Source organism: Balearica regulorum, chromosome 7, assembly GCF_011004875.1.
Source record: "Balearica regulorum gibbericeps isolate bBalReg1 chromosome 7, bBalReg1.pri, whole genome shotgun sequence".
Classification (NCBI taxonomy): Eukaryota; Metazoa; Chordata; class Aves; order Gruiformes; family Gruidae; genus Balearica; species Balearica regulorum.
The window spans coordinates 13,822,129-13,849,237 of record NC_046190.1 but is presented as its reverse complement, the minus strand read 5'-3'; the positions used below and the strand labels follow the sequence as shown (position 1 = coordinate 13,849,237).

At 40.3% G+C, this 27,109-nt stretch overlaps 1 protein-coding gene across 1 annotated transcript in view; it reads right to left on the bottom strand.

Moving 5' to 3' along the window:
• Window positions 1-4,383: 4,383 nt before the first annotated feature.
• Window positions 4,384-27,109, bottom strand: part of STN1 (STN1 subunit of CST complex) — a 45,028-nt gene continuing 22,302 nt past the window's right edge. The window contains exons 5-11 of the mRNA XM_075757995.1: window positions 23,954-24,025; window positions 22,202-22,363; window positions 20,809-20,920; window positions 19,903-20,065; window positions 13,328-13,450; window positions 12,666-12,738; window positions 4,384-8,751 (exon numbers count right to left, since the gene is read on the bottom strand). Of these exons, the coding sequence (XP_075614110.1) occupies window positions 8,594-8,751; window positions 12,666-12,738; window positions 13,328-13,450; window positions 19,903-20,065; window positions 20,809-20,920; window positions 22,202-22,363; window positions 23,954-24,025 (863 nt within the window). The 3' untranslated portion in view covers window positions 4,384-8,593. The remainder of the gene's footprint in view (window positions 8,752-12,665; window positions 12,739-13,327; window positions 13,451-19,902; window positions 20,066-20,808; window positions 20,921-22,201; window positions 22,364-23,953; window positions 24,026-27,109) is intronic.

Below are 27,109 nucleotides of genomic sequence, written 5' to 3'. Positions count from 1 at the left end.
TCAAACTGATCACAGGTTTGGATTGGGATTCCCCAGGTTTCTTCCTGGATGCTATCCCTGACTCCAGTGGCTCTTGCTGTTCTCAAAATAGCACATTTTGAGACTGGCTTCTGCTTCATCCTCTGCAAAAAAACTTGACAATCCATTATTGAAAATGCAGGCTTGTTACAAATAAAGTCAGTCTAAGAAGTAGTCTTTCTTCGCATTTTCTTCCCATGTACATGGACACCAAGTCCTCTATATTAACAGATTTAAGATTTCCACCAAGCCCTTTTAAAACTTGCATTTCCTTGTTCACTATTTTTACTCACTCAACCTCTTCTGAAACAAACCCTAATTTTATGTAGCCAAACATCCCCTAGAGAAAGTAGAAGAGTTTGTCTGCCAGTATCCAAACCAGAAAACATTTGACTGATGGACTGTGAATTATACAAATGTATCAATAAAACCTTACAAAAAGTTAGTCATGGAACTGCAGTTAGATCATAGATGATAATAGCACAAGCTTGACACTGTAAGGAGAAACTTGTAACATGCAACCTCTACCATTCAGCAGTGGAGTGCATTGATTTTTTTTTAAGTTACCTTCATGCAAAAGTGAAGTGGTTTTCCCAGTAGAGAGACTTCTTTAGGAAGAATACTTTTGGACCTCCTTAGCAGCAACATCAGCCCATGGGTAGATATAAACAGTATTTTCTTCCCCCCAGTCATTCCCAGGTTAGACTTTGTATGGCACTCGTAGAGATGCTTGGAAAACCAAATGCCCTGTAGAATGTTTATTGCTTGGCAACAAGGAATGATATCATCCCAAACCAGCAAATATCTTGTGGAAAGTGGAGCTATAGTTTCTTTAGTTCAGGGCCTGGTGTAGGTGTGCTTCTCAATTTGGAGCAGTGGACACACCATCCACATAATTCCAGGCATCTATCTGGATCCAGGCATGCGTAAAACTATGGCCATGCAGCACCAGGGATGCAACCCTAAAGACGATTTCACTAACAGGAGTCTTTTTCAGCCACCAGTCTAGTGACTGAGGCACCCAGAGACCACCTATGAGAAGGGCAGCTTCCATCAGTTAGCAGCAGCATCTGTGTAAGTGACCATTACATTGTCCTGAACATTTTGATCCTCAAAGGCATTTTGGTGTCCAGCTCTTACTTTAGCATCTCACTTTGAGCAGCCAAGGCATTGGTCTTTTAGAAAGGACAAAATACCTGCAGAACAGAGGAACTGTTAAAGGGTGGTACAAGGAAGGCAGAGGAAGACCATATAAATATTACTGTGCTCTATATAAATTTGTCCAGCTGTTTATGATAAATGTTCTCTTACTCCATTTTTTCCTGCACTCATTTCCTCCCCTGCTTTCTAATTGCAGAAAATAAAATAGTACAAGTCCTTGCTTTCATTACATGCAACACCTGCTGCCTGTCCTGAAACAGATGTCTAAAGCATCATTAGGCAATTATTTCTTTAGCCTTTTTCAGTGGGACTAATTTCAAACATCCTACTGCTAAATCCTCCTCCCTCAGCTTCCTCTGTATTTCTCATCCTTTCCTACGTTCAAAGTTCCAACAAAAACTCCTCTCTGTATCAGTTTGCTCCTGTTATGTTTGTCCTGGATCACTGTACTCACAGAAGGACAAAGAGACTATAAGCACTTTGAACCAGGAATTAAGTTCAAGAGATTTCATTGGGGGGAAAAAAGGCAAGGTGAGGGAGGAAAACAATGAGACAGTATTAGTCGGCAGTGTAGGCAGTAGTTTCAGAACACCAGCTGGCTTGTTACAGCTCTGGGGCTTTTTGTGGACGTTACAGCAAAGAACAGTTTTACCTGCAGACAAAGACAACTCCTACGCTCTCAATGCATGATTTAAATTTTGGCAATAGGAGAAAAACCCAACTCCAAGCACCTTTTTCATTTCCCTACCACCTTCATACCTGGCCAAGAAAAGCACACGTTAGAATCAGGTAGGCCTGCAGGGCTCGCACGACTCTATTGTTGGGGAAGACATTTGTGGGAATGGATTCCTCCCTCCAATTTTCAAATATTTCTGTAATATTTGGATGAGGTCTGCACTCCTGGGAGGAACCATGAACTTTCCTGGTCAGTAGCAGACTTGGCACATGCTTCATTTAATCACATTGGCTGTTACGCAACAATGCACGTTTGCGATTTCTCTTACCTTGTTCACAGCAGAGGTGGGATGACTTTCGTGTCTGCTTTACTTTTAACTTGGGGAAATTCAAAAGAAGAACAAACTAGGTGTCTCAGTCTAAATCTCCTATGAAAGTAGTGGCTTAGCTGCAGCCTCTCCTCCAATTTTCAAGCAAAACGAGCAGATGTTTTGGCCTTTACACGCTTGTAGATTCACAGATTGTTCATCATGGGCTAAGGTGGCAGACAGCTCCAGTTCTAGCTGGTAGGGAAGGAGTGTTCATTCTTCCAATCAATAACAAAAAGCAAGCTAAAACAAGAACTGTAAAACATGTTGTGCCAGGTTAATTGGCACCGCACTGTTCAGTGGTTCAACACTTGCTGAAAATTGTTCCTTTAGGTTATTTCTTTCACTGGCAAATCCCTGGTTATGTTATGCTCAGGCAGTCTTGTTAATCTGGGCTGGTTTCAACTTGTAAATTACTGTGACTAGATTAGTATAGCCTCCATTGCACATTTAAAAGATACTGGTGGGAATGGGCTGGTGGCATCCCTAACAGTTACTCAACTTTGTACCCTGATGTAGATGCTGTAACTTTACCAGATTTCAACGCTTTGATTTGCAGTTTCCCATCACAAATGTCTGCCTTGGGGTGATCTCTACAAGGAAACTTCAGGAAAAACAGTCCAGTCATTTCTTAAAAGAGCATTCCAGAACAAGTACTTTTTGTGGCAGCTCAAGTTAGAAAAACGGGTTCCTTGGGACTGTCTCATGTGTGGTTTCTCTAGTGTTGTATGACTGAGTTTCTTCCTTCCCCTTAATGGAGGCACTAATTTGGGCTTCCCTCTTCTATCAGTGCATCCATTTTCTAAAAACATGTAAGACCGTAACAGCTCAGGGTCCTTCACCCCTCTTAACTAGCCAAAGTCAGAAGCTGACAAATGCCCAGACACACAGTATATTCACATCAGAGTATAATCACACTTTCTCAGAAAAAACAGGCTAAAAGGAGACACACTAGCCAGTAGACACACAAACTAAAAGTTCACATCAACTTTACAGATCATGTCTGCAATGAAATCTACAAGGATGTGAAAGCAGCAGGGAGAGGCAGATAGCTTCTGTCAAGGGCATGACTTGGGCTTGCTCAGGTTTGGGCAAGACAGAAGTGTTTTATTTTTTTAATTACATTTATTTGTAGTGAACACCTGCAAGAAAACCACCACTAGAATCTTTAAGGGTGCCACTGGGTCCTTTGGGAGGGTGGGGTGGAAAAGTGTTGTTTTCCTGAAATTGCAGCTCTTTCCTGCTGCAAACTACATGGGAAGAAAGCTCAAGAGCTAAGAGGATGATATCTGCCTCTTCTGGTGCCTAGAAAAGGAGCAAAGCACAGCCTGCTGGAATGGAATGGGCTGTGAACAGGCCAGGTCAGTTAGGCAAGGGGGTTATACTAAAACTTCCAATTGCCAGATGCTGACATGGATATTTGAGTTAGGAAAGAAAAAGGGAACAAAGTAGAGAGGAAGGAGGTTTGACCAGGATCTGTGTGCAGAGATGAACCATGAGACTGTGAATGAAGTGAAGGGCCTGAGAAATTGCAGTTAGAGGAGACAGTGAAGAGCAGAAATAGATGAAAAAATTAGGGGGAAAAGCCTCTGTGCCTGATAGGGCATATTGCGGGAATGAAACCCAAGATCCCTGGCTCAGCATTTCCCTGCTGCCAAAACCATCCACAAAAATGTGTCTGTAATGCTGGGGCTCATGGAGGATGGTAACCAATTATTATAACTATTCTTTATCTTTGCGGCTGAACTTTTGTTTGTTGCTAGCCAGTAGGGTTGGGGCAGGAGGGCTGGAGACTACGCTGAAAGATGGCAATAAAGAACATAGCGCCACACTGACAGGAAGTATCAAAATTCAGGTTGCTCATGGGATCTGAACTTGCTCCCTTCCCATTTAGAGGTAAGTATAAAGATACAAATCTTTGCTAGGCACATCTTTTCCCACAGTGATCGGCTTACTTCCAAAGTAAACCAAACTGCATTTCTTTGACAAGCAGATTTCAGTACTTTGTCTCATAATTCTCCATGTGGCTCCATGCCTCACTGACTGCTCATTGATTAATTCTCATTCTGAATAATGAATTAGCAACTCCTATTTATGGTGTTCATCACTGGAATACACAAGTATGGACAGATCCACAAAAGTAACACCTTTAAGTCATGTAGCCAATCTTTAAATTTTTCATTTATTACTTTGAAAGAAAAGCTTAATTTCCCAGGTAGCTTGTGTAAAATACATACCCTCATGGGCACAAATTTACAATCCAAAGATTTGAGAACAAGAACACTCAGAACTCATTCATCTGGATTTCTATATTTAAGAAGCCATTTAAGAAGTCATAAGAGGGAACAGGATTCCAGGAAAAATATTTGGTACAACTAAAAACATGGAGACCATCATTGCCTCATAGGACCTGGAGAGCAAAAAGACAAGACAGGCAAAATAATATGCATGGAAAGAGAGGCAGAGAAAAATAAAGCTATTAGCATAAGTGGGGCTTGGGCTAGAACTAAGTCCCACTCCAACATCTATCCATTCATCCACTCCCACAGAGCTCTTCTCTAACAGCTCTCACCAATAGATCTCAAGAGCTTTTAATGACTAACATTAAGAAAAATAGAGGCTTATGCCCTGCACAGGGAGCTGTATTATCCCTAGTTTACAAAAGAGAAACTGAGGCATGAAGCAACCTCATCTCTTCTCTCACCTAAGCAGAGGGCGGGAGCTGAAGGTAGAGTCGCTCCTTCATTTCCTCACCAGAAAAGCAATCATCTTATACTTTGCTGGAAGAGAATATTAAGATTCTTTGGTAATTTTTGTTCTCAGGTGCTGCATTTCTATGGAAACATACCTTTTTAAAGGTAACATAAAAATGCTGACTGCTTTTAAAAACTCCATTTTACTTACCTGCCTTTTACTGCCATAACTGTTTCTATGGAAACTGGAACTGACCATGAAGCAGTCCTGCAACATGAATTCTCACTTGTCAGTTAAAGTGCCACCTTCAAAGTCCTTTAATAAACCAGTAATAATTGTGTTGCTTAATGAGTTTTCAAATTAAACAAAACAAGAAAGCGCGCTTTCACTGAATATTCCACACAATATTTTGTAGGTGTGGTCTAAGTCTAAGAATTTTAACAGTGTGCATGATATGACTCTCTTGGTTAAGGATATGATCTTTAAACAGAGAGACAGTTTTATTAGCAGTAAAAGCCCTAGTGTGTGTAGTTAGATTTACATAAAGGTGACTTATACCAATATGGGTATGTCTAGACTGCTGTCACAGAAGCATACTGTAGAGATACTGACTAAATGGGTAAATCAACCTACAGAGAGCTCTGTGCTCCCACAGCTAGCTGGGGTACTTCTGTGCAGGCATATGCATACAGTATTCCCTGTAGGTACAAGAGAGGGAACGCACTCAACCAGAGTAAGTGTTAGTCTGTGTTGGGTGGCTACTGTGGAAAAAATAAAGCATGCAAACTTAAGGTACAAGTATTCCGTATATTTTTTCAGAATTAGAATCTGTGTAACTTAAATCTAGGCTCCTCCACTCTTGTAAAAACTCTAAGCTCCCTTATGTTCATATTTCCCTGAGTTAAGTGAGAAAAACTCCTTTCTCCGGTTCTTGGAGAGCAATCTCCAACAGAATGCACCCTCAATCATAAGAGTCCAGCATTGCTAGCAAGGACCAGCTTAAAAACTTCCAAGGACAGGTTCTTTCCAGAGTCACTTACCCGTCTTTCCTGAGATTAATTCTTCCTACCTCATCTTTGATGCTTCACAGTTGATCAGTGCTTTTAAATTGCAACAGGGGCAGAACAGAGAGGGAAGACACTGCATCAACCTCCAATGCATGGAAAATAGGTGGCCAGGAATTTTAGGCAGACTTTATACATAGAAACACATCTAAAACACAGGAAGTGCAGTGTCAAAGTTGGAAGCAACAGAACACATTAGATGCTGCGTGTATGACTATCCAAGCTGCAAAGGACAAAGATGTAATCCTATTTTGATACAAATTTATTTTAAAGAAACTCTAAAGAGCAATACGATCTCCAGACTATCTTTTCCTTGAAGATTCCGCTGCACAGAGCTCCTCCCAAAACTCATCCAGCTCATACACTTGGCTAACACCCTCAGAAGAACCAGAGGAGTCTTTCTCTCTCCTAACCTAAGAGAGGAGATCACCTTTTCAACTGAGCTAGCAGTGTTCTTTTAACCCTTGCCCAGCAAAATCAGATTCTGCTAAGTTAGGACTTTCAAGAAAATGGCCAAGTCACTCTGTTAAATTAGATACCATGCTCTTCCACATGGTCCAAGACACCACATACTTTCCTTTAAAATACCCTCAAGTTCATGCCAAGTAGGTGACTTGTCCATAATCAAGCAGTAACATATGGTTAACTCCTGAAGTGAGTCTGAATTTAGGAATCGATATTCTAAACTACTTCTCCAATAGAAAGCTTTTGTTTTTAAGCATCACTTCAAACTGATCAGTAATCAGAGCAGGAATCTGAGAAGCAAATCTCCTCTGTGGCCAACCAGACCTTTTTGTAGGAATAAATTAAAGTTGCAATTCCCCTCAGTACCACTGGACTTCTTTCCCTGCTTTCCAGAGACATTCACGGTGGGAGAGGGGACAGGGGAACTTCTATAATTCTTTCTTAATCCTCTTTTATTTCCTTCTGCACAGGTATATCCCTTCAGCACCTGTTCGGGCCCATATTAAGATCTGACTAGAAGGTACCCAACTCAAAACAGAGCAGCAACACTAGGAATAGGGCAGCCTGCAGGGAAACCAGCTACTGAGCCCTGCAGCAAGTAGGGAATTTACAGCAAAAGAATGATTCATACATAGTATTCCACTATAGACAAATGCACCATCTCTTTAAGGCCAGAGTTTTCCACAGGCCTCTGAATGCAAATGCCAAATATTTTGTCATGCTTTTCTCTTAGCCTATATCTCACTGCAGCCAGGGCTTGGAATGAGGCATATAATATAACAACAAACCAGAGACCTGGCACACGTAGGGCTACTCACTGGCTTTCCTCATGCATATGGTTTATTTTTCCCTGCTATGTCAATCCTTATAGGGTTTACCACTACATCTGCCTCCTGGGAGTCTGCTATTTCAACTGTTACAGGGAAGGTGCAGAGCAAAGAGGAAGGATACATTCAATCCTCTCTACTCCTTTCAAGTTAAAGGTCTCACCTTCACACCATTAATTAAACAGATATATTAAACAGACAAGCCCCTGCAGCAAGCCCTCTCTAAGGATAAATACTGAACAGCTCAGGGCTTTGAGCTGTGGCACATAACAGAGTTCTGATTATTCCAGATCAAACATCTTGCAAGTAACCTCCTTTAGGCCAATGTTATTTCATCAATGCCTTGTGTTCCTCTGCAAGCACAGATATGGATAGTATTTTTCCCCAAAGGTGACAAGGAATAGAAGACACAAAAGGCGAAAGGGAGCATGGACATAAATACGGATATAGTGGGTCTTGCTGGCCTTCATATCTTCTTTTCCAAAGCATCTGATTTATGGTTTATCATTTGTGATGTAGGAAGCAATTTAAAAATACACCAGCAAAACAGTGGCTGATTTGAGAATTCTGGTCTGAACAGAATCCACAACAACATGCATCAGCAGCGCACGTGGTAGCCAGGGGAATCCAGTATGCTTGACAAGCAGCGGGCAAGGTTGCAGGACGGAAAGGGATGCAGGATCCCATTCCTGAATATTACTTTTCAGAGAAAGGTCAGGACTGCTTTAGTAGTGAGAAAGCTGTGCACATTCAGGAATACATATTTACAGACATGGTACACCAACACCACCAGGAAGGACAGACAAATCTTTTGATTGTTTGCTTGCATGTCCTTTCTCTAGCTATTATAAAGTATACATAAAAAGAAAGTTCTATAGCTATTACCATGTGGAAAGATCACAAGATTAATCTTTAAGCCAGAAAAATGATTCCTGACATGACCACTGCTGTAAACAGTGCTATTTTGCAGTGACTTTTCTTTACGGCTCACTAGATGTAAATGTGAGGACAGCTATGTCGCATCTTACTGCAAGGAAAGAGCCCAGCTTCTCTTCCAGCTTCCTTGCTGTATTAAGATGTCCAGAATCAGTTTGATACAACTTTCACTAAGAATAACAAGGAATACAGCAAGAATATTAAAACAAATATTTGGACAACTTCTCTGGAGCTGGACAAAATCAACATTTGGAGAATCAGAAAGCTCTTATTTCCCCATCTAGGTCATACTAAGTAATAGCAGCTCTTCAGGGTCACTCAACCTCTCCCTTCTTCCCTCCTTTATCCTGAATGGACCACAACAAATGTATCTTATCTTCTTTCTTTAAAATGTCATATAATATCCTTCCATAGTGCTGACAACATCACTGTTACTCTCCAGCAGTTCCAAGACACGGTGCATCACCACTTCAGCCAGAGAGGGGTTATAGCTCTGCCGAACACAATTCAGGACATGAAGGAAGTGGCAGCCTTTTTCAGCATCTGCAGAAAAAAAGGAAAATGCAGCCAGGCATGGAGGAAAGACTTCAGACTAACTGCCTCTTTTTAACTATTATAATTCAGACTAGTCATGAAAAAACCACAGCTGTCAGAGAGGAAGAATGCCCTAGGTTCTAAAGCAGAGATGCATGTACTCAGAGGGAAGAGATCCAGTCTATGCCTACAGCTCTCCAATTATCAGCTGGCTTTATGGGAAGTATCAGGGCTGTAATGAGTAATCAGGGTGAAAGATAATGAGTCTTGCAAACCAATATACAGGGTTTGTTCAGTACAACTTGATGATGAGATTAATAACTTAAGGGTACCTTCACCATACACCTATGCAAGCCATCCAGTTTCCAACTGCAGAAGAAACCAAATTAAAATCCTTTTACGCATACCCAATTTCATAAACATCTAGAACAGAAGGAAATTCTGTGGCCAGGACCTGTAACTGCTTGCCCAATGCTGGCATCTTGTGGAAAAACTGCTACAGTGCAACTTTTATTCACGTGGCAATGCAATCCCATCCCTGCAATTCAGACTATTCAGTTACAGGAGTAGAAAGTCACAGAACTTCAGTATAAAATTTTATGTCCTTTTAAGAGGAATGAACCCTGAAAATATACAAGAGAAGAAATGTAAAAATAATCCCCTTTCCTTAGAGGGCAAGCCAGAGACAAAGGTCCTTAATGGCTGCTGTATTGCGTGCAGCTGCTCTGTGCCTGGTGGAGCCATCATATGAAGCTCAGCTGTACCACTCACTATTTCCCTCAGCAGACCCTGCAAACCCACTAATCATCAGTGCTTGCAGTACTCTGAGTATTGAACTCCACAACAGATTTCTTTTTCCTCCATGCCTAACAATGGAAAATGAGCATAAATGAGACACAATCAGCACAAACAACTTCCCTCCTCCTCAGCTCACATGATGTAAGGTAAGTTTGATAAGGGTACTGAGAAATTTCCATGGGCCAGGGAAATCCCTGTATTTTGTTGTTGCTGCTGCTGCCTTTAGTTTTATTTTTGCCAATCTCTACTCTAGAATCAGCTGAGCCCTAGAACTGCCTTAGAAACTGATGAGAAAAGTCACTGGTAGATAGGAGGCAACGCTGAATACTGGCAAATAATTCAGCCTATTAGGCTGTGATTCAGTAAAGATATTTCTTTAGAAGTCAGTGATCCAGTGTGATGAAAGACCTTTGTGGCTGGTAACCAAAAATGCATCCACCACCCTACGACAGGTGAGTGCAGAGAACAGAACAATGCTTCTACCTGATTATAGTGACTGTTTTTGCAAGCAAAGTGAGTAGCTGCATTTTGTGTTAGTCATAGGTTTGTCATAAGAAGGTCAAAGTGCCCATCCCTGATCTACAGTAACGTAGCTTAAGTCTCGATGAATTAGATTAGTGACTCAAGTGTTACCCAACAGTACCAACATACTCTCCTCTTAGATGCTGGTAGAAAATGGCATTTTGGGGTAGCTGAGGTATGTACAATCACTAAATAACCCAGAAACACGCCTAGTCTACAACCGAACTTTGAGAGAATATGCTCCTTGCAGTGAAGTGATGCTGTCCTTCTTTCATTAACATACTGGGTTCTAGCTTTTGGCTACCAGTTGAGGTAAGCCAGGCTGTGATTAACTGTCTCACCTGACTACCAATATCAGAGGACAAAGTTATAGAACAATTACTATTTGCCCACTGTGGACATATCACAGAGGGTCCATTTTGACATATGAAATTTAACTTCCAGAGGTTCTGTTTTTTTTTCTCTCTACTATTAGTCTCATCTAAGTCTAAAACCAGAGCAAATGTGATCAGGCTGTTTATAATTACAACTGGATCCAAGGACTAGGATTGTTGCGTACGCATATTACAGACCAGAGTTTGTGGAGCTCTAACTAAGCACGCTGAGGATTTTTTTATTTGTACAATAGTTTCAGGCAGCTGGGTTGGGCATGAGAATGTGTCCCAATTAAAGCAATGGGGTAAGGCATTGCCTTGAAAACTGGCAGAGAAGTAATTCATTGGAGAGAAGAGTTTAGTTTGTCATAAATCAGGCTTCCTGTCATGGAAAATGAATATTACTCTTGAAGGAAAATGGGTAGGAATTTCTTGCAACAAACAAGCAAAAGCCCTTGAGGTATTACCATGTTTGTATTTTCTCACTATAAGCCTGCTCACTAGTCAAGGCCAAGTGGGTGGCTAAGACTCATCCCACCAGCAGAGGGGGGCCAACAGTTACGTTGAGCTCTGCGCTCTTGCATCATTCAGTAACAATAAAATATCCGCAGTACCCCGTTGGTTTTGATTGAAGCTTCCTGGCTTTCCTTCTCAAAATCTTATATTACCAGTGACCAGGACATTGAAATGGTCCTTCTGAAAACTAGCAAAGAGACACTGACCTGGAAATTATCCTCTTTATAATGGGAAACGAAGTAGGTGGAAAGTTTCAAGGAGAACAAGAGGCTCTGTAAAGCAGTTGCTATTTTTAACCTGCTTAGTGTGGAAAACATGGCTTTGAGGACTCAGGACTCTTTTTCTGTGCCTGATCTACAAGTTTCTCTCTGATGTTGACTCCTCCTGACTGGAAGGAAAAACTTCCCAACTTCTCATGGAGCATTGGGAGTACTTTACCAGTGTGATAATGCACAAGATGGGAGTTAAACACCAGGCAGTCGCTCAGTGCCCTGTGTCAACTTTATACGGATTCTGGCCTTTACAGTGGCACAATTATTTTAAAAAAAAAAAGGAGAACTAGCTGATGTATAAAATGGGCAGAGGAGTGATTTGACTCTTACAGAGAAGATGTTTATGTTTGTTAATTGGATAAAAGACAATAAAGCAATATGATATGGTAACTTGTTGCACTGAAACAGCCTCAGGCAAATAAGCCCATCTTCACCTGCGTGCCCAGTAACATCTACTCCCTCCATGCCCCAAAGATACAGAACTTTTACCTCCACCTACAAACCTTCTCTACATTTGTACCACTGCTTAAGGTAGCCAGTTGAAAACTCAGAAATAATACTACTTCACTTTGCCTTTTTAGACTGCAGGATAACTATCATATACCAGGTCCTACAAGCATTATTATAGTTATGATAGTATAAGGATATAAGCAATTTAAGATTATATGCCTTATGTTCTAATCAGGCATCTTTTTTGTACAAAAGTGCATTCTACCCCACAAATAGCTGCACTCCAGCAGCAGGTGATCCCTGCTGACATATTCTGCCCAATGAATTGAAAGAAACTCTGTAGCAAGGTACCTGTGTAATTAGCAGACATTCAAGTCAAGCACAAGCTATCACTATGGCAATAAGACACAATAGGCTTGAGGGACAGGGACAACTCAGAAGCCACATGAGGTACACTGTCTGAAAAGAAGTGGATTTTGTTAGACTAAAATCCCTACCTGCAAAGAACAACCACCTGAGCTTAAAATCTACAGAGACTGACTTAAGTAAATTTTATTGTTGACTTAATGGAGGCAAGGTTTTCACCTTTCTGTACGGTCACTTTTGTGTCAATTCCCCTGTAGAAACTGAACTAGCAAGATTTGCTACTTATCCAGCATGCAAAGCAACAGCTGCTAGGTGCTGACCTATTACATTTGGTTCCTCCCAAAATCTAAGTATTCTCAAAAGATATGGATCTAAGATAATGGCTGCTTCTTTCAGATCTGAGAGGTTTGCTTCCTGCTGGGCACACCTGCTCTTTCCCTCTCCATGCTCACAGGAAGCTGCTCTTGCACTCCTGCTTTTAGCTATACTGATTAGTTCTACCAGCAACTTAGCTTTGAGTTCAAGGGTAAGGACAAGAAGCATATCTAATCCAGCAGCAGGAGGAGATGTTGTCATCAATAAATCAGCACCAGCTCATCAGAGTCCTGATCACACTGGTACTTACGCCTGGGTTTTCGACAGTCTTCTTTAATCACATCAAGGGTCACTTTAAGCAGCTCCTTATCATGGACAGTCACCTGGAGGAAACAGAAGAAACTGACAATTTATAGCAGTCTATTTCACAGTAGATGGCATGACTGTTGGAAAGCAATCCAAGGCCATGATATATTCTAAACTAACACTGTCAAAACTACAGCCTGCGTTATATACTGCCTCCGAGATTAATAATGAATGTTAAAACTTTAGTTATTATTTTTAGTACCATTAGCAGCATCTATGAGTTAGGTGAAGAACATGATATGCCAGAATTCAACCCAAAGGAGGGTGACCAACTCAGTAGAACACCAAGTTTCAACCCACTTAGATAAGAGAACTGTCCCAGGGCCCAAGCTTCAGTGTGCTCAGCTGCTTCAGGGCACGGTTTGGCAACCCAGGGAACACAGCACTTGAAACAGCAGCAGTGCTTAAGTCTGGTGCTGAGTTACAAAAAGAGCAATTCGGTGGGTGATACAGAGGTAAAAGCGACAGTGAAGTAAGCTGCAGATAAGACTTTTGAGTAAACAGATAGCACTTGGATGTCCAGCTACTGTTTCTGAAACATTTCTACTGTTTCTGCTAGGAAAGTCATACCCTGAACTTGTTTGCAATCACAGCTCAGTTCCTTACATGGTATAAGTCCTTGGAGCTACTAGGTTTCTGGAAAACCATCCCTTTTTCTTGCAGCATCCTTACTGCTTCCTTAAAAACACTGTGAATCCTTTTGGAACTGGAGTCACTTTTTGACTTCACCTGGATGGGAAGAAAGGAATGAAGCAGATGGTGAGAAATCTCAGCTCAACTAAAGTTACCAGAAAAGCTTCAGATGCTTTCAAAAGCAAGAGAACTTCAGGTGGTTTTGTCACACATTTTTTTTCATTTAGTAATTCACAAATCATATCTGTTATGTATGAACTGGCATCCCCGAATTAAAAAAAAAAAAAACCAAAACAAACACCAGAAGCTTATGATTCCTTAAGAATACAGTCTCCTAACTGCCTTCTTTGTATTCAGCAGCTATTTGATTATGTACTGAGAAGTCCCTTTTGGAATAGGCTTGTGACACTCGCAGAGCATTTGACTGGTTAGCTAATCAAGCTTTCCTCATATTTAGAGATTTCCTGGTAATAAGGATAGGAAGATAGATCAGTGCTTTGTCAGGTGATATTCAGGAGCAATTCAAGTGCTGGGGCTTGGATTCCCATCTTCTGATTTAAAACTGAGGCAATGTCCAAGGAAAAGGAGGAAACTGGCAAGAACAGTATGTGTTTCTTGTCCCCTTCTTTTCGGAAAGGAAAAATCAGGGAAAAGCAGAGTTTGTTTGGAAGCAGAACAGAGCTAAGACAGTGGAATGACAGCTAGGGAAGTGGAAGGAAATAAAGAATCAGTTGTGGAGAGGAAAAAGTATGGGTAGATAAGAGCAAGACCAGGACGTGCTCTTCTCCATCTCTATCTGTCCCACTATGTCCTCCAACCTCCCTCCCATTTATCTACACAGACTGCTTCAATTCCCCAATTGTTGTTTCCTCATCTGTTGAGAGCATGCTGTGCTCCCTGTGGTTTTCTTTGAGAACTGAGCTAAACTGCTTCCCACAAACCAACATGTGATAACTAGAACCACACCAGAGCAACCAAAGCAAGATTTGCCAAGTCATTTCTTCAACTATCATTGCAAATGCTCCCATCCTGTCCTGAACAAAAGTATCGGACTTCACATATCTTACTTCACTCACCAGATTCACTCACAGAAGCCTTGGGAGTGAAACAGGTAACCGCCATGCACCAGAATGAATTCACATTAATATGTGAAACACACACCACATTAGCAATGGAAGAATCTCTTTTCACAAAACATTCATTTGACGCATTTGCAAATCGCAAGTGAAACTGAGTGCTTCTAAGCCTGGAAGCTGATGCACCTAACTGGGAATAGTTCAGAGATCCAATAGGCGTATTAGTGTGCATCAAAGTTTCTCCATCCCCTTCCTCCAGCTAATCCTCAATATTTCAACAGGCGATAATCACATTTCTCTTTCTGTCCCACAAAAGCTACCTTTTTCCTCTCAAATCAACAGTCAAAAATAATTGCTTAATAGTTCGAGATAATTAACACAGAACAATGGCTATTATGCTCAGTTCAGTTTTCTTCTTCTGTTCCAGACTGAAAGACTTTCAGTGCCCAAATGTTTGTCCCTGTGTCCACCGCAGCTATATCAGTTTAGACAACAACAGATATTGCCTCTAACTACAAACTTGACCATACATCTGGACACCATTCCAGTCACAGTGTTAATACTTTCATAATCATATTTCTCTTCATAGTGCCTCTTCTGATGAACTGAAGAAACAAACATAAAGCGTAGCAGGAAGGGTTAAGTAAAGAGTGACTATTTTCTCATGGAAAAGCAGATTCTCATAGCCATATGTAAAATGAAGAGACTTTGCCTTTCACTCAAATGCAGTAATAAATCCTTGAGAATCTAGGAAACTGCTAGCAAAGCAACCACCTCAAGACTCTGATCAATTTTTAATGCGAAAGCAAACATTTGGGGAGAAAAAAAAGATAAAAATATCTCCAAAGAAGCACAATAATTATTCAGTTTGGCTTAACAGTGAGATCCCGTCAGAAAAGGGAGATAATTAAAAACAGACTCTGTGTGAACTGACATACAGCTCAGCCTGGATGGATACTGAAACAGAATCACTAAGAATGCAAGGGATTTGACAGAGTGAAGGCAGAGAGGCAGGCTTGAGAGCAAGAAAATAAGTAAGCAGCTGCTACATATCAGCACCCTCTCATATGTGCTGCAGAGTCCAAGGGAAAGGGCTCCATGGCAGAATGACTGTTCCCTAAGAACAAATAAGGGCTCCTGCCCTCTTCAGGGGCTTTAATATTATCCTGAAATGACAGAAAAAGTTCGGGGTTTTTTCCCAGTGTGCTCTAGAACATGCTTCCTCCTCTCCATCGCTCCTAGTAAAGCAACAATTGAGGAGCTGCTTTGTGAACACAACCTAAAATTACTTAATCTATCCTTTCGGTCCACACAAAATATCTCCAGCATCTCATCCTGCAAATTTTTAAGTTAGTAGTACTTCTTCCCAATACCTTATCACTTTCTTTTATGCCAAACCAGGTCCTCATTTCCTCTGGACTTGGATCTCCCCCCTCAAGAGCCAATGTATACCTAAGCTTGTGATTTAGTCTACTGAGCAGAAATCTACAGGACGCTGAACATGGGGCTACAGACAGAGAGAATAAATCTAGGACTACAAAATCCTATGTGATTTCACATCCGTGCTTTTATTTCAGCAGTTATAAAGGTATACTGTAGCTGTTAACATAGTTCCTTCTAAGTCACAGCTTATTAGCCATCACTTTACTTTTACAAGTAAAGTCTTTTCATCTGAGAAACACACATATTAAGTAGTTTAACTGCTGATCCAAAGCACCAGCAAGATTCGAATCTGGATTTTGAATTTACCTCTCACAATGTTCACACCTCTTTTTGCCAAGTGCCCCCCTTTGGCATGCCTTAGTTTCCAGGTGGACAATTTCAGGTTCCCTGAAGTGCTGACAGCAGGGGTCATCTGTCGTCCCCCCCTTTCCCAAATCAGGTCCTTTTCAAATAAATGAAGCTGAACATCCAAACGCAGGAGCATCTAAAAATCATTCATCACTTCTGCAAAACATGTTTCCTTCCCCCCCTCACAAAGAGAGAAGCAGCTATTAAATAACAATTTTACCATCACTACCTTCCCTTCTAAGACCAGCCAAGGACTCTATAGCAAAGCCAACAGAAGAATCCATGTCTCCAGAATTAAGTTGGTATTTTAATCAATATATTACATCTGATGGATCTCACACAGCTTAGTGGGCAGGTGCTGTGCAACCAGTTATTCTCAGATGTTTAAAACAAGACAAACTCTGTACAATTAATAACAGGTTAAAGAATGAAGTGGTACAGGAATCTGTCTGTTCAAAATGCTGAAAGTATGTAACCTTTGGCTCATTATGAATCACAACACACCCTGATGGTGTTAAAGTTTCCTGGTATAACTACACACGTGATTCTACTCATGGAATTGCCCTTTGCAATTTCTCATGCAATGTTTAACCCTTGGCTTAGACAGGTGACAATTTTAGTAATAGTGATTCTGGACATGTCAGTCCTGAAGTCCTATAATAAGCTTTGCAATATACATATTTAAAGTAGCAGTGAAGCTTCCTCAAGAGGCAGGAAGACAAGTACATAGAATCAAGAATGTATAATGCACTATGTTATACCTACAGTACAATGTACAGGGTATGTACAGTAAGTATGAACAACACTGTAAACCTCCCTGCTTTAACTACTTGTCATTGCTGACATTGAGATAATATTCAAATCAAGAGAAGTACAAACAGCAGAGTCTGGAAAACACAACCCAAGTTATGTGGCCAAGCTAGTGACATACATGAACTGCAAGGGTAATACTAAAATAGCACACGCTGTAGCTTAAGCATGGAACAAGTGCATAAAAATGGTTAATTAAGACTGGCTGGTTGCAAGTCATATCTATTCCAGTTGAGAAACTGGACAGATCAAGTACACATGTAGTGTTCTTTATAAAAAAAGGAACCAAAGACTTGTCCATTTGCCAAACATAATTGCCTAAGTCTAGCAAATACACTCTTAAGGTTCTCTAAGCACAAGATAACTTTTTCTGGTTTTTTGCTTGTAGTCTTCCTTGAGATACTCACCCCACCAGCCTCAAAAGTAATTTGTTTTAAGGGATAAGGGAAAAAGCTAAAGCTTAGGGATAGAGGGAGCACTGGTTATGTGAAATAAAGCTCCACTGGTTTTAAAAAAAGGTAACAGATTTGTTAATTTTTAATTATTTTTAAAAACACCAAGCCTTCCAAGTCTCTTACCCATCTTCTGTATACTATAAAATTAAATGTTCCCTAGTATATGTCTGAGCAGAGGACATGATTAGAGTTCTGCCATGAGGTAGAATTGCATCTGCTAGAGGGAAATTTATTCTGAAGAGCCAGAAGACTGCACTGCCGAGGAGCCATTAGGACTGGAATTAGGTATTGTGCAAGTACTTTAAAAGTTGGGAAAGAGATGAAAGGGGTGCACCACATCTCCTAAGATCACAGGGAAAGGAAGTGAGAGGCAAGAAAAGAGTTTAACAGCAACTGTGCTCTAGAGCACTGGAATCAGGATAAAAAAAATAAACTTATACATCCTTTCACATCTAGGAAAAGTGCAAGAAGTGCACAAGTGTGTATATTGCAGTGTGGCCTAATTAGTTTGATCCACTCATCAAGCTCCTGCCCAGGCATGAAATAACATCATTCCACATTAGCAGCACCCTTTATCCTTTTAGTGTCAGGGCGATGTAAAATGGAAGACTACAGAGGGGAGAAGAAAGGAAAAGGGACAGAAATCAGACCTATTACACTTATTTTTGTGGATCAAACTGGGTACTTGACCCTTTGCCAATTACAAGAAGCGACACCTTCAAGAGACAGAGCAGAGGAACAATGAAATGCATTTCCAGAGCATTACTAGGCATTCCTCTTAAGGCATTCAGGTCACTTGACAAGTGCAGGTTCTTTCTTATGCAAAGATACATAAGCCTCTTTGCAAGGAATTAATACCAGAGGGCAAGAGGGAGAACTGCAATTTCTAAATAACCATCTGTGTGCCCAAATTCCTGGGACGCGTACTCATACCCTTGCATCAGGGTCAGGAGCAACTATTAATTATTATGATAGCTCCTCATGATTGCTAACACCACCGATGCTACATTATTTCTGTTGGCTTGGTTTTTTGGTTGATTTTTTTTTTGTGCCTTTATGTTTGTTCTGCATCAGTTCCTACTTTAAATGGCTTTGCAAGTTATTCATCTTGATATTCCTATAAATGCTGAAACTTCAGAGATGGAAGTTTCCAGTATTAGTCACAATGAACACTACTTCCTTTAATGTAAAGCGTTTGGGAACTTTTAATACTGTTCCAGCTAGTTTAGAAAAAACACCCTGTCCCACATTGGGACTTTTCTGTCAAAAATGAGAATAGCTCCTCTTATTGTTTATATCCATGCTTGCTTTAAAGAAAACAGCAAACACACATGTAGTAAAAATAAAAGAAACAGCTATCAAGAAGCAGCTATCAGAAGCAGTTCAACGAGGCCAACAAGAATAGAGCTATTTTTTCATTATTATTTGACCTCATCTACAAGGGACTGGTTTTTGTGAGGTTTTGGGGGGTTTTTGTTAAGAATTAAACAAACATCAGATGTTAACACAACATAGCACTTAACTTTACAGTTCATATCAGAATCAGGCAGTGAAAATGACTGCCATGATTTGTTTCTCTACACAAAACCAAAAAGTAAACAAGTGAGTCACAACCCTCTACTGTAAGTTTCAGTTGCCATTGGTAACATCATAAAAGCCATAACCATTACTTTTGCAGAAATTTACCGCTTCACACCAATTGAGGTTTGCAATTTATTCAAATAACACAGAGTAATATAAAACCATTTTACAAAATGCTTTTTGTTCTGTTTCCCATTCTGCAGTTGATCAAGAGCATACTATCTCACTGGAATGTTTCTTAACAGTTTGATTACACACAACTGCATGTAAACTGATTTAAATGAAATCTCACCTTCTGATCCTTTCAATCATGGCCTTTCACAAGTAGGGATTTCCAACAAGAGAAACATGTAGCAGGGAACACAGTTCATCCACTCATTACAATCTCCTTTTGAAAGCTACATCTCTATTAATATATTGAGCTTCAAATGAGAAACAAGACAAAGACTTTGTGCTTTCTTTTCCTGATCAAATTCAGGATCTCAAACATCTGTCCCAAACAGCTCAAGCACCTTAAAGGGATCTCCTTTTCTGATACTGCCACTATTTACAGACCTAGAGCAGTTAGTGCCTGTCGCAGACTGTAAGGTTACTCAGCCCTAATACAAGACTACCCTTAACAACAGAATTTTCTCATCTGGCTTTCTTCAGTCCAATTTTATATATATGTCTCAAGTGACAACGTTTCCTCAAGCTCTGTAAAAAATTCATGCATAAAGCTAAAGCACTTGTGTTTTTTGAATCCTCTGAAGGCACCAGCCTCTTATCTGGTTATTTATGCTTAAAAGTATTATTTTCTCCCCACTAAAAACTTGAAACAGTTACATTCACTCACCTCCTGACAGCTGAGACTGGGTAGATGCACATCAGCCAGCGACACCAGAGTATCAATTGTTTCCAGCTCCTGTTGGTAAAAGGTCTGGATTTTGTTTTCTAATAGAAAGCTTTTCACTTTCTCATACAGCATATTGATTGAGAAATCCTGATGCTCCAGGCCACTACAAGGATACACAGAACATGTCAAAAGGCAAGAAATATACTACTAACATTTTTTAGAACAATTAGCTAAAGTTAGCCTTCCAGACTGGTTTTCAAAGGTCAAAAGGTATTTTATTGTCCTTAAGAGTTTAAATTCAGATTCTTTAACTAAAACAGACCATTTTTATATGCAATAAACATCTAGTTCCTCTTCAATCATGCGTTGTAAGTGTTGTGATTTTTAAGATCTGCAATCTCTGAAACCACCATCAGACCTGCCAATAAGCTTCCAGCTACCCTTACAGTGAATACAGGAATGAGTGTTTGACTCAGTTTATTAAGGTTATGTAGTTGTGATTTGACAATGACACAGGCAGCAGAAGTTGAGAGCATTTCAACGGAATAGCTCCTTATCCTTACACATGAAACAAAACTCTAACATCTCTCTGCTGATCTCAGCCCAAAATCTTGCTCCAAACCCCAGCTTTCTATACTAGATGCAAGAGGCCTGTACACAGTATTGTACAACTTTCCTAATATTCACTTTGGTTCAGCATTATATTTCTTTTCTCAGATTATGGACAGGTATCTCATCTGTACGGATCATCAATTATTTGGGAGAAAAGCAGGCTGCTACTGTATGCTTGTGCAGAGTCTAAATCACAGTCAGGCCCTGTTCTTTCTCCACAGTTATTACAATAACAAATAAACAATAACAAAATCCCACACTTTGCCCCAAGACCAGTTTGGATACTGCATTTACCTCTGTCCCTCCTTGGGGTATTGGAAAGGTTTATCATAAACTTCTCTATAGAGACAGGGGAGCTCCAGCATTCTTGAAATCTGAACATCACACACAGGATCATCTACTTTATCTGGAGCAGCAAAAAGAACACACATACTTGGCCAGAACTGCCATACCAATGTTTTAAGCAAGCATACCTGAGGCAGCACAACAGAGCTTCACATGCCAGTATTAAATTGGCAAATTTTGTTCACTGTTGTTTTTATAAAAACAAAACTACAAAGGCCACTCCTGCTTTTACAGTTTCCAAGGAGGTAATTGACCTGTTGTGGTGCATTGCAGATTATGGTTTTGTAAGACAACTTATTTAACTAGAATTTATGATCTATTTTACCTTTCAGCAGTCTTTATCCATTAGAGGAAGTTAACACATAGTAAGGAACTTTATTTGGGCCAAAGTGAAACCAATTTAGAGGCTATTTGAATTGCGTGTTTCTCCTTTGATGAAACACTGGTGTTATTACCAGCCCTTGAATGGGTTACATATTCATAAACCTTCCGTCTGGACAGAAGGGTTGAATTCTCTCTCAGATTTTAGCTAGACCTGAAAAATCTACAGACTTTTTACTGAGCTACACAGGGTTTTAAAGAGATGGGCTTCCCCCCACCAAAGGAATCATCTCAGTATTGTCTCTGAAAGATTTCACTGGGGAAAACCAACTCTTACACAATAGCTCACACACAGAGAAGTTATGCAACTGGAAGCTCTTAGGGTGTAAACCGTGGGCTGCAGAACGCTGCTGCCCAAAGAGCAATACAGGGCAGCACCTGCATGCAGATCTGTGCCCCAGTGACTGAAAATGAAGAACACTTCTCAGTCACTCTGCAGAGCCAGAGAGTTTAGGAGAACCTGGGCTTCAGTGATACAATGCACCCATACACTGCTGTCTGCCCATGGAATGGATTATACAGGCTGCAACAAACAGCAACTGTTTCTCCAAAGCAGCTAACGCTCTTGATGAAGTGTGACATAACTGACCAAGGGTCACCAACTCCCTTCCCGTGGGCTTTGGCTTTTCTACTTCAATAGAAAGAAAATTGAAGAGCAAGTCACTCTCACAGATGCCCAACCACAGTATCTGCATAGCATTCCTGTATGCACGCTAGTCATCTTTTATAGATTTTTCCAGGAATGCCACATTCACAGACAATCTGGTCTTACACATTAAGTTGTGTGTTTTCTAACTTTATGCTGCTAAAATTGAAATAAAGACACACAGATTAAAATCTCTTTAGAAAAATGAGATGCCAGAAAATAAAATGGAAATTATTCAATGAATTACATGCAGCTTAGGTCTTTTCACAAATTCAGACAGCTAAGTTACACGTGTCATGGATCCATAACACTCACAAAAACATGAAGCCTGAATTTCTCTTTGTTGCCTGTAGGTTCGGATGTGACCTCTGACCCTGACGACATCCCCAATCTCCAGCTTGGTTTTCTGGCTCACCATTTCTTGGAGTTTCTTCATCTGTTCAAGAACAGTAAGACTGTTGGGTGTGCTTGGACGACCTATAAGTGGGCGAAAGGAGATCAGGCTTTAAGGCCAACAGGACTGTCCTTTTGCGTTTATCCAAACACCTAAGCATCACAGAAGTCATATTACTAAAAAAGGGGTAAGGTCCCAGGCACCATGTGTCCCAAGTAGCAAAACTTTTGGGTGACAAAGTCAGTTTACAGTGTTATATTTACTTCAATAGTTCACCTGGGGAAAGTGTAAAAGGGAGGAGATACTGATTTACCACTGAAAATGTCACAGGTGGGTGGCAAAATGGAAACATTAATTTGAAATAAGTTTTGTCATTTTTTTTTATTTTGTCATACTAAGATGGATGAGAGGGGAAAAGAAAGGTCAGTTGAATATTTACATAAAAGAAGAACGAGTCATCTGAGGTGGGGCCAAAGTATTCATGTGATGCAATTTGATGTCTACACTGACGTGAATGCAACTTGACAGAACTTCACATTTAGGTAACACACCTTTGAAAGAGAGTAAATTTTTCATGTATTTCATGCAATTCCTTTAACGAATTTAAGTTCCTTGCAAAAAACTAATTTGATTGCATGTCCCCATTATTTCTTTGGAAAGCTGTGCCACACCATCACATCTCTAAAAGTGAGAGCTGTCTTCTAGATTCTAGTTGGGATCATTTATACCACTTGTCATATCATTGTTAAATATATTTAAGTATGAATTATCTCTCTGTGTAAATGGGCTTGTTCCACAGACAGAGTTCTTAACTTTTACATCAAGCTTTTCTTTCCCCGTTCTATGCATATGTAAGCCTAATACTGGCAGATGACACTAGTAACATTTATTTCAGAAGGATTTCATCAGCTCCGTATCAGAGTTGTCGATTTACTACATGAGCTTTCAAGAAGGTCTAAAGTAGAAAGTATTCCATACTTTGATCTATGAGAAATGGTGGGAGAAAAAGCAAAGAGAAAGCCAGACACTGGTGAGTTCTTCTGCTATTGAGTGCAATAATATATTTATTTCAAATGCACAATTTCCACACATTTAGAACTTTCACAAGTCATAAAAGACTGGTGGCATCCTCCCACCGAGTTTTAAGCTACTTTTGAGTTCATTACTACTCATCCTGCATGAGCAGGAGACTATGACTGCAAACAAAGAAGAGAAGATGAATCCTGAAACCACTGTATCACAAGGGTGAGGAACACAGACCAGGTTGCTGGTCAGTGTGGATTGACTTTGGAAACAGAAGCTGTGGCATGCGGCAGATTTCCAGCCTACTTCCTCACTACATGAAGTCACAAGAACCACCATAAGAGGAGGATTTTCTGAACAATGTCACAGCATAGAACTCAAATACTGTATTACTCAGATAAGAAAAATGCATGACAGGTCGTAACATAGTGGTTTTATTGGCATGACCATTGGACACAACACAAAAAAAATACAAAACTCCCCAAATGGCCCAGGCTGTAGGATGTGACGGTTTAAAAAAAAAAAAAAAAAAAAAAAAAAAAAAAAAGTTGAATTTGTTCTCCTGCAAGTTTCACCACTTACTAATGATCAAAACTTGAGACGAGCAAAAATGCACAGTCAAAAGAGGAATTATTTATTTGATAAATTACCTGATAAAGGTGTTTCTGCTACCATGGGATTTTTCCAACAGATACAATTTATAACTCCAGTACTATCATCCACTGTAAAAAAAAAAAAAAAAGCAAGAGTTACAGAGTAAGAAAGCAGGTTCCAAAAAGCAAAGGTACACAGATGTGTAGGGAGATGACTGCCTAGGATATCTCATTTCAAACAGTCTGAAAGGGAAAGTGGGTGCTCAACCCCTACTTATACTTCTGAAATAATCTCCACAGTCATTTCAGTCATGAAAGTAGCTCAGCACCAGATACCATGCTTATGTGCATAGTCAGCAAAGTAACAGGTATATTCTCAAAAAAAAGATCAAGCACTAATTTAAATTATAAGGCTTCAGTACATGTATTGGATACTAAAGGGTTTTAATTTCATTGACAAGGTCAGAAGAATAATCAGTATTGAAAGCTGAAGCCAGACAAATTAAAATAGGAAACCAGGCACAAAACACAGAAGCATTGCTGTAACAATGACAACACAGCACTTCAACTTTGAGCGTTACAGTCACGTGAATAGACTAGGAGTGCTGCTACCTCCAGCTACACTGATTTCCACACTAATATTGTGTACAAAATCTGCTGGCCTTTCCCGTTCAAGAGGATGTTCCAGAGAGCAGAAAGTCAGCTCCTCTAGCCAGGGAGGACAGAGGACAGCACATGCTCGTGGTTCTGCTCTAGGCCAGGAATTCCCAACTTAAAGTATATGAACTGGTGGCATGCAAGGCACTTCCATTGCCAAAAAAGCTTAACACCTTCTCCTGAGCACAAGAGCTGTCTAGCTTTTCCTGTTTTGCTAGTACCTTATCAAAATAAGTTTTGCGATTTATGCCCCAGGCACTGCATCATCATCAACAGCAGCAGAAAAAGACAAAACCCAAAGAAAACTAAAAAAAAATCAGAATCAATTGTTCTACAGATCAAGAGACTGTATATAGATGGCATGTCCAACAAACACTCTAAATAACAAGGCACTAAATGTCTTTTAAGCCACAGCAAGGATCACATTTCCAGTCCAGCTAACACTCCAAGCACCTTGCTCATTGAATGTAGCCATCTCCAAGATTGAGCTTCCACTTTTCACAAATTGGAATCTCCAATTTTCTTCTGCTCCTTAAACCATATCCATGACTACAAAAGTAACAGCAATGTTTAACAGGAAGGTACTGACTGGTACCTGCAGTCGTTTCCTCTGGGAACCATAGCATCAAAGCAAAATGCCTTCGCATTGTCTCACATGTTCTGAAACGATCTCCCTACTTAGGGGGTCCGATTTCAAATCATTGTCTCACCTTCCTGTTTCCCAGTGGCTTAGCTGCACATTCCTAATAACACACATACAGCATTTACAAGACGCAGACAATTCCAAATTCTGTCACAAAAGTATGCTCATCTCATTGCTATCCCCCTTTTGAGCTGACATGTTTGCAGATCTTTCAGCAGCTTTAATTTTGTACCAGAACACAGATAATGATCTAGCTGGTAAGATTTCCTCTCCTTGGTATAGACAAAAAGCAACTATTTAAGTAGGAGTCAGGGCCCCCATACACCATGCCAAGCCATTCATGCAAGCCAACAACAGCAACAAAAAACGGGGCAGATGACATTTCACTATTACATTATTGCAGCTTCCAGATGTTCCAGCTTGCAACTGGCTCTGTTGCACCAACTGCAACAGATATGCTTCCTAAGAAGGGCTTAGAGATAAAATAAACAAGGCTGAAGGATTAGGAGGCCAGACTCCTCCTCATCAATGTAACAGCTGAAAATGGAGTCCTGTAGAGATTGACCTGTTTTTGACCACACAGGGAATATGGTAGCAGAGCAAGGCTCCAAAACAAAGTTTTCCTAGTTCACAAATAAAAGCTTTGAGCAAAAAGACAAATAACTCCTGAAGCACGGATGAATAAGAACTCTTGCAATTGTATTCTAATGAGACAGGAGAATGTTAATCTATTTTAAATGCACTCAAGGAGTCTACAAGCTTTTGAAAACTTCCTGTGCTCACTGTGCCACCCTTCCCCATCGCCTTGGCTTTAAACTTTTGTTTGTTTTTTGTGGGCTTGTTTGGGTTTTTTCCTGTTTTGTTTGTTCGGGGGTTTTGGTTTTTTTTTTTTTTTCACTCTTACATTAACTACTTGAGTAGCAGCGCTCTCAAAGCTACCTGGTAAATGAGATAATTGTGTTCATTTTTATTTATTTATAACAAAAATGGTATGGTTCTTGTAGGGCCTATGTGAGCCTACTGAGATCCTGGTGAGATTTTTTTTGTCAGTTTTTAAGGCAAGTGCCTTTCAGCCTTTCAAACCAATTCTGGAGTATAAGGAAAACCACATCTGATATTGTTTTTTTTTAAAAGGAAAGGAAAAATCCAAGAGGTCAGAAAGGTGCCTTAGCTAAAATATGAGCCTGTTCAAAGCTACGCTTTAATTAGATATCCTTCTCCTAATTGATGACAACAACAGCAATAAACAATCAAATTGAAATGCCAAAGTCAGGTTTTACACAGCATGTAATTTTTATTTTTGTTTTAAGCCAAGAAAAAGTCAATTCAGTCTCTTTTACATTTATTATTTTGTCACCAGGTCTGGCTGTATGATTTTCCAGGACAGAGAGGACCTAAGATTCTCTTAAAATGAGCAGTGTGTATTCTGAAGTAGATAGATAGGAAATGGCGGGGGGCGGGGGGGGGAGACGACGATAGTGGCAGTGATACAAAGAAATTTCAGTTCTCTATCAGAAAAAAAAGTACAAAGGGGGAATTACTTTGTAAGTCACTTTTGAGCAGATGGAAAGTGAGCAAGTACTGAGCAGTGTGCAGCACTCCAACTGATGCAACGCCTGCTCTGTGACTCACCAACCAGTCTGTTGAACTGAGAGATGCAAGAAGTTACAAGCAGGAAACTGTCTAAGAAGTTACCATTTTATGCTGGTGGAATCAGCCTGCCTGAAAGGGAGGGCAGGCTGGGGAGAGGCACCCTGGCAGGTAGCCTGCAAGCTCAAACCAGGAACTGCCGGAACAAAGAGCAGAGTTGGATGTGAAAGGACAGCAGGAAGCCAGGTTCACAGAGCTGTACTTAAAGGTCAGCTGATCTAACACTAAGGCCTTCCACTACTCTGCAGTTTCTTTTTATTTCT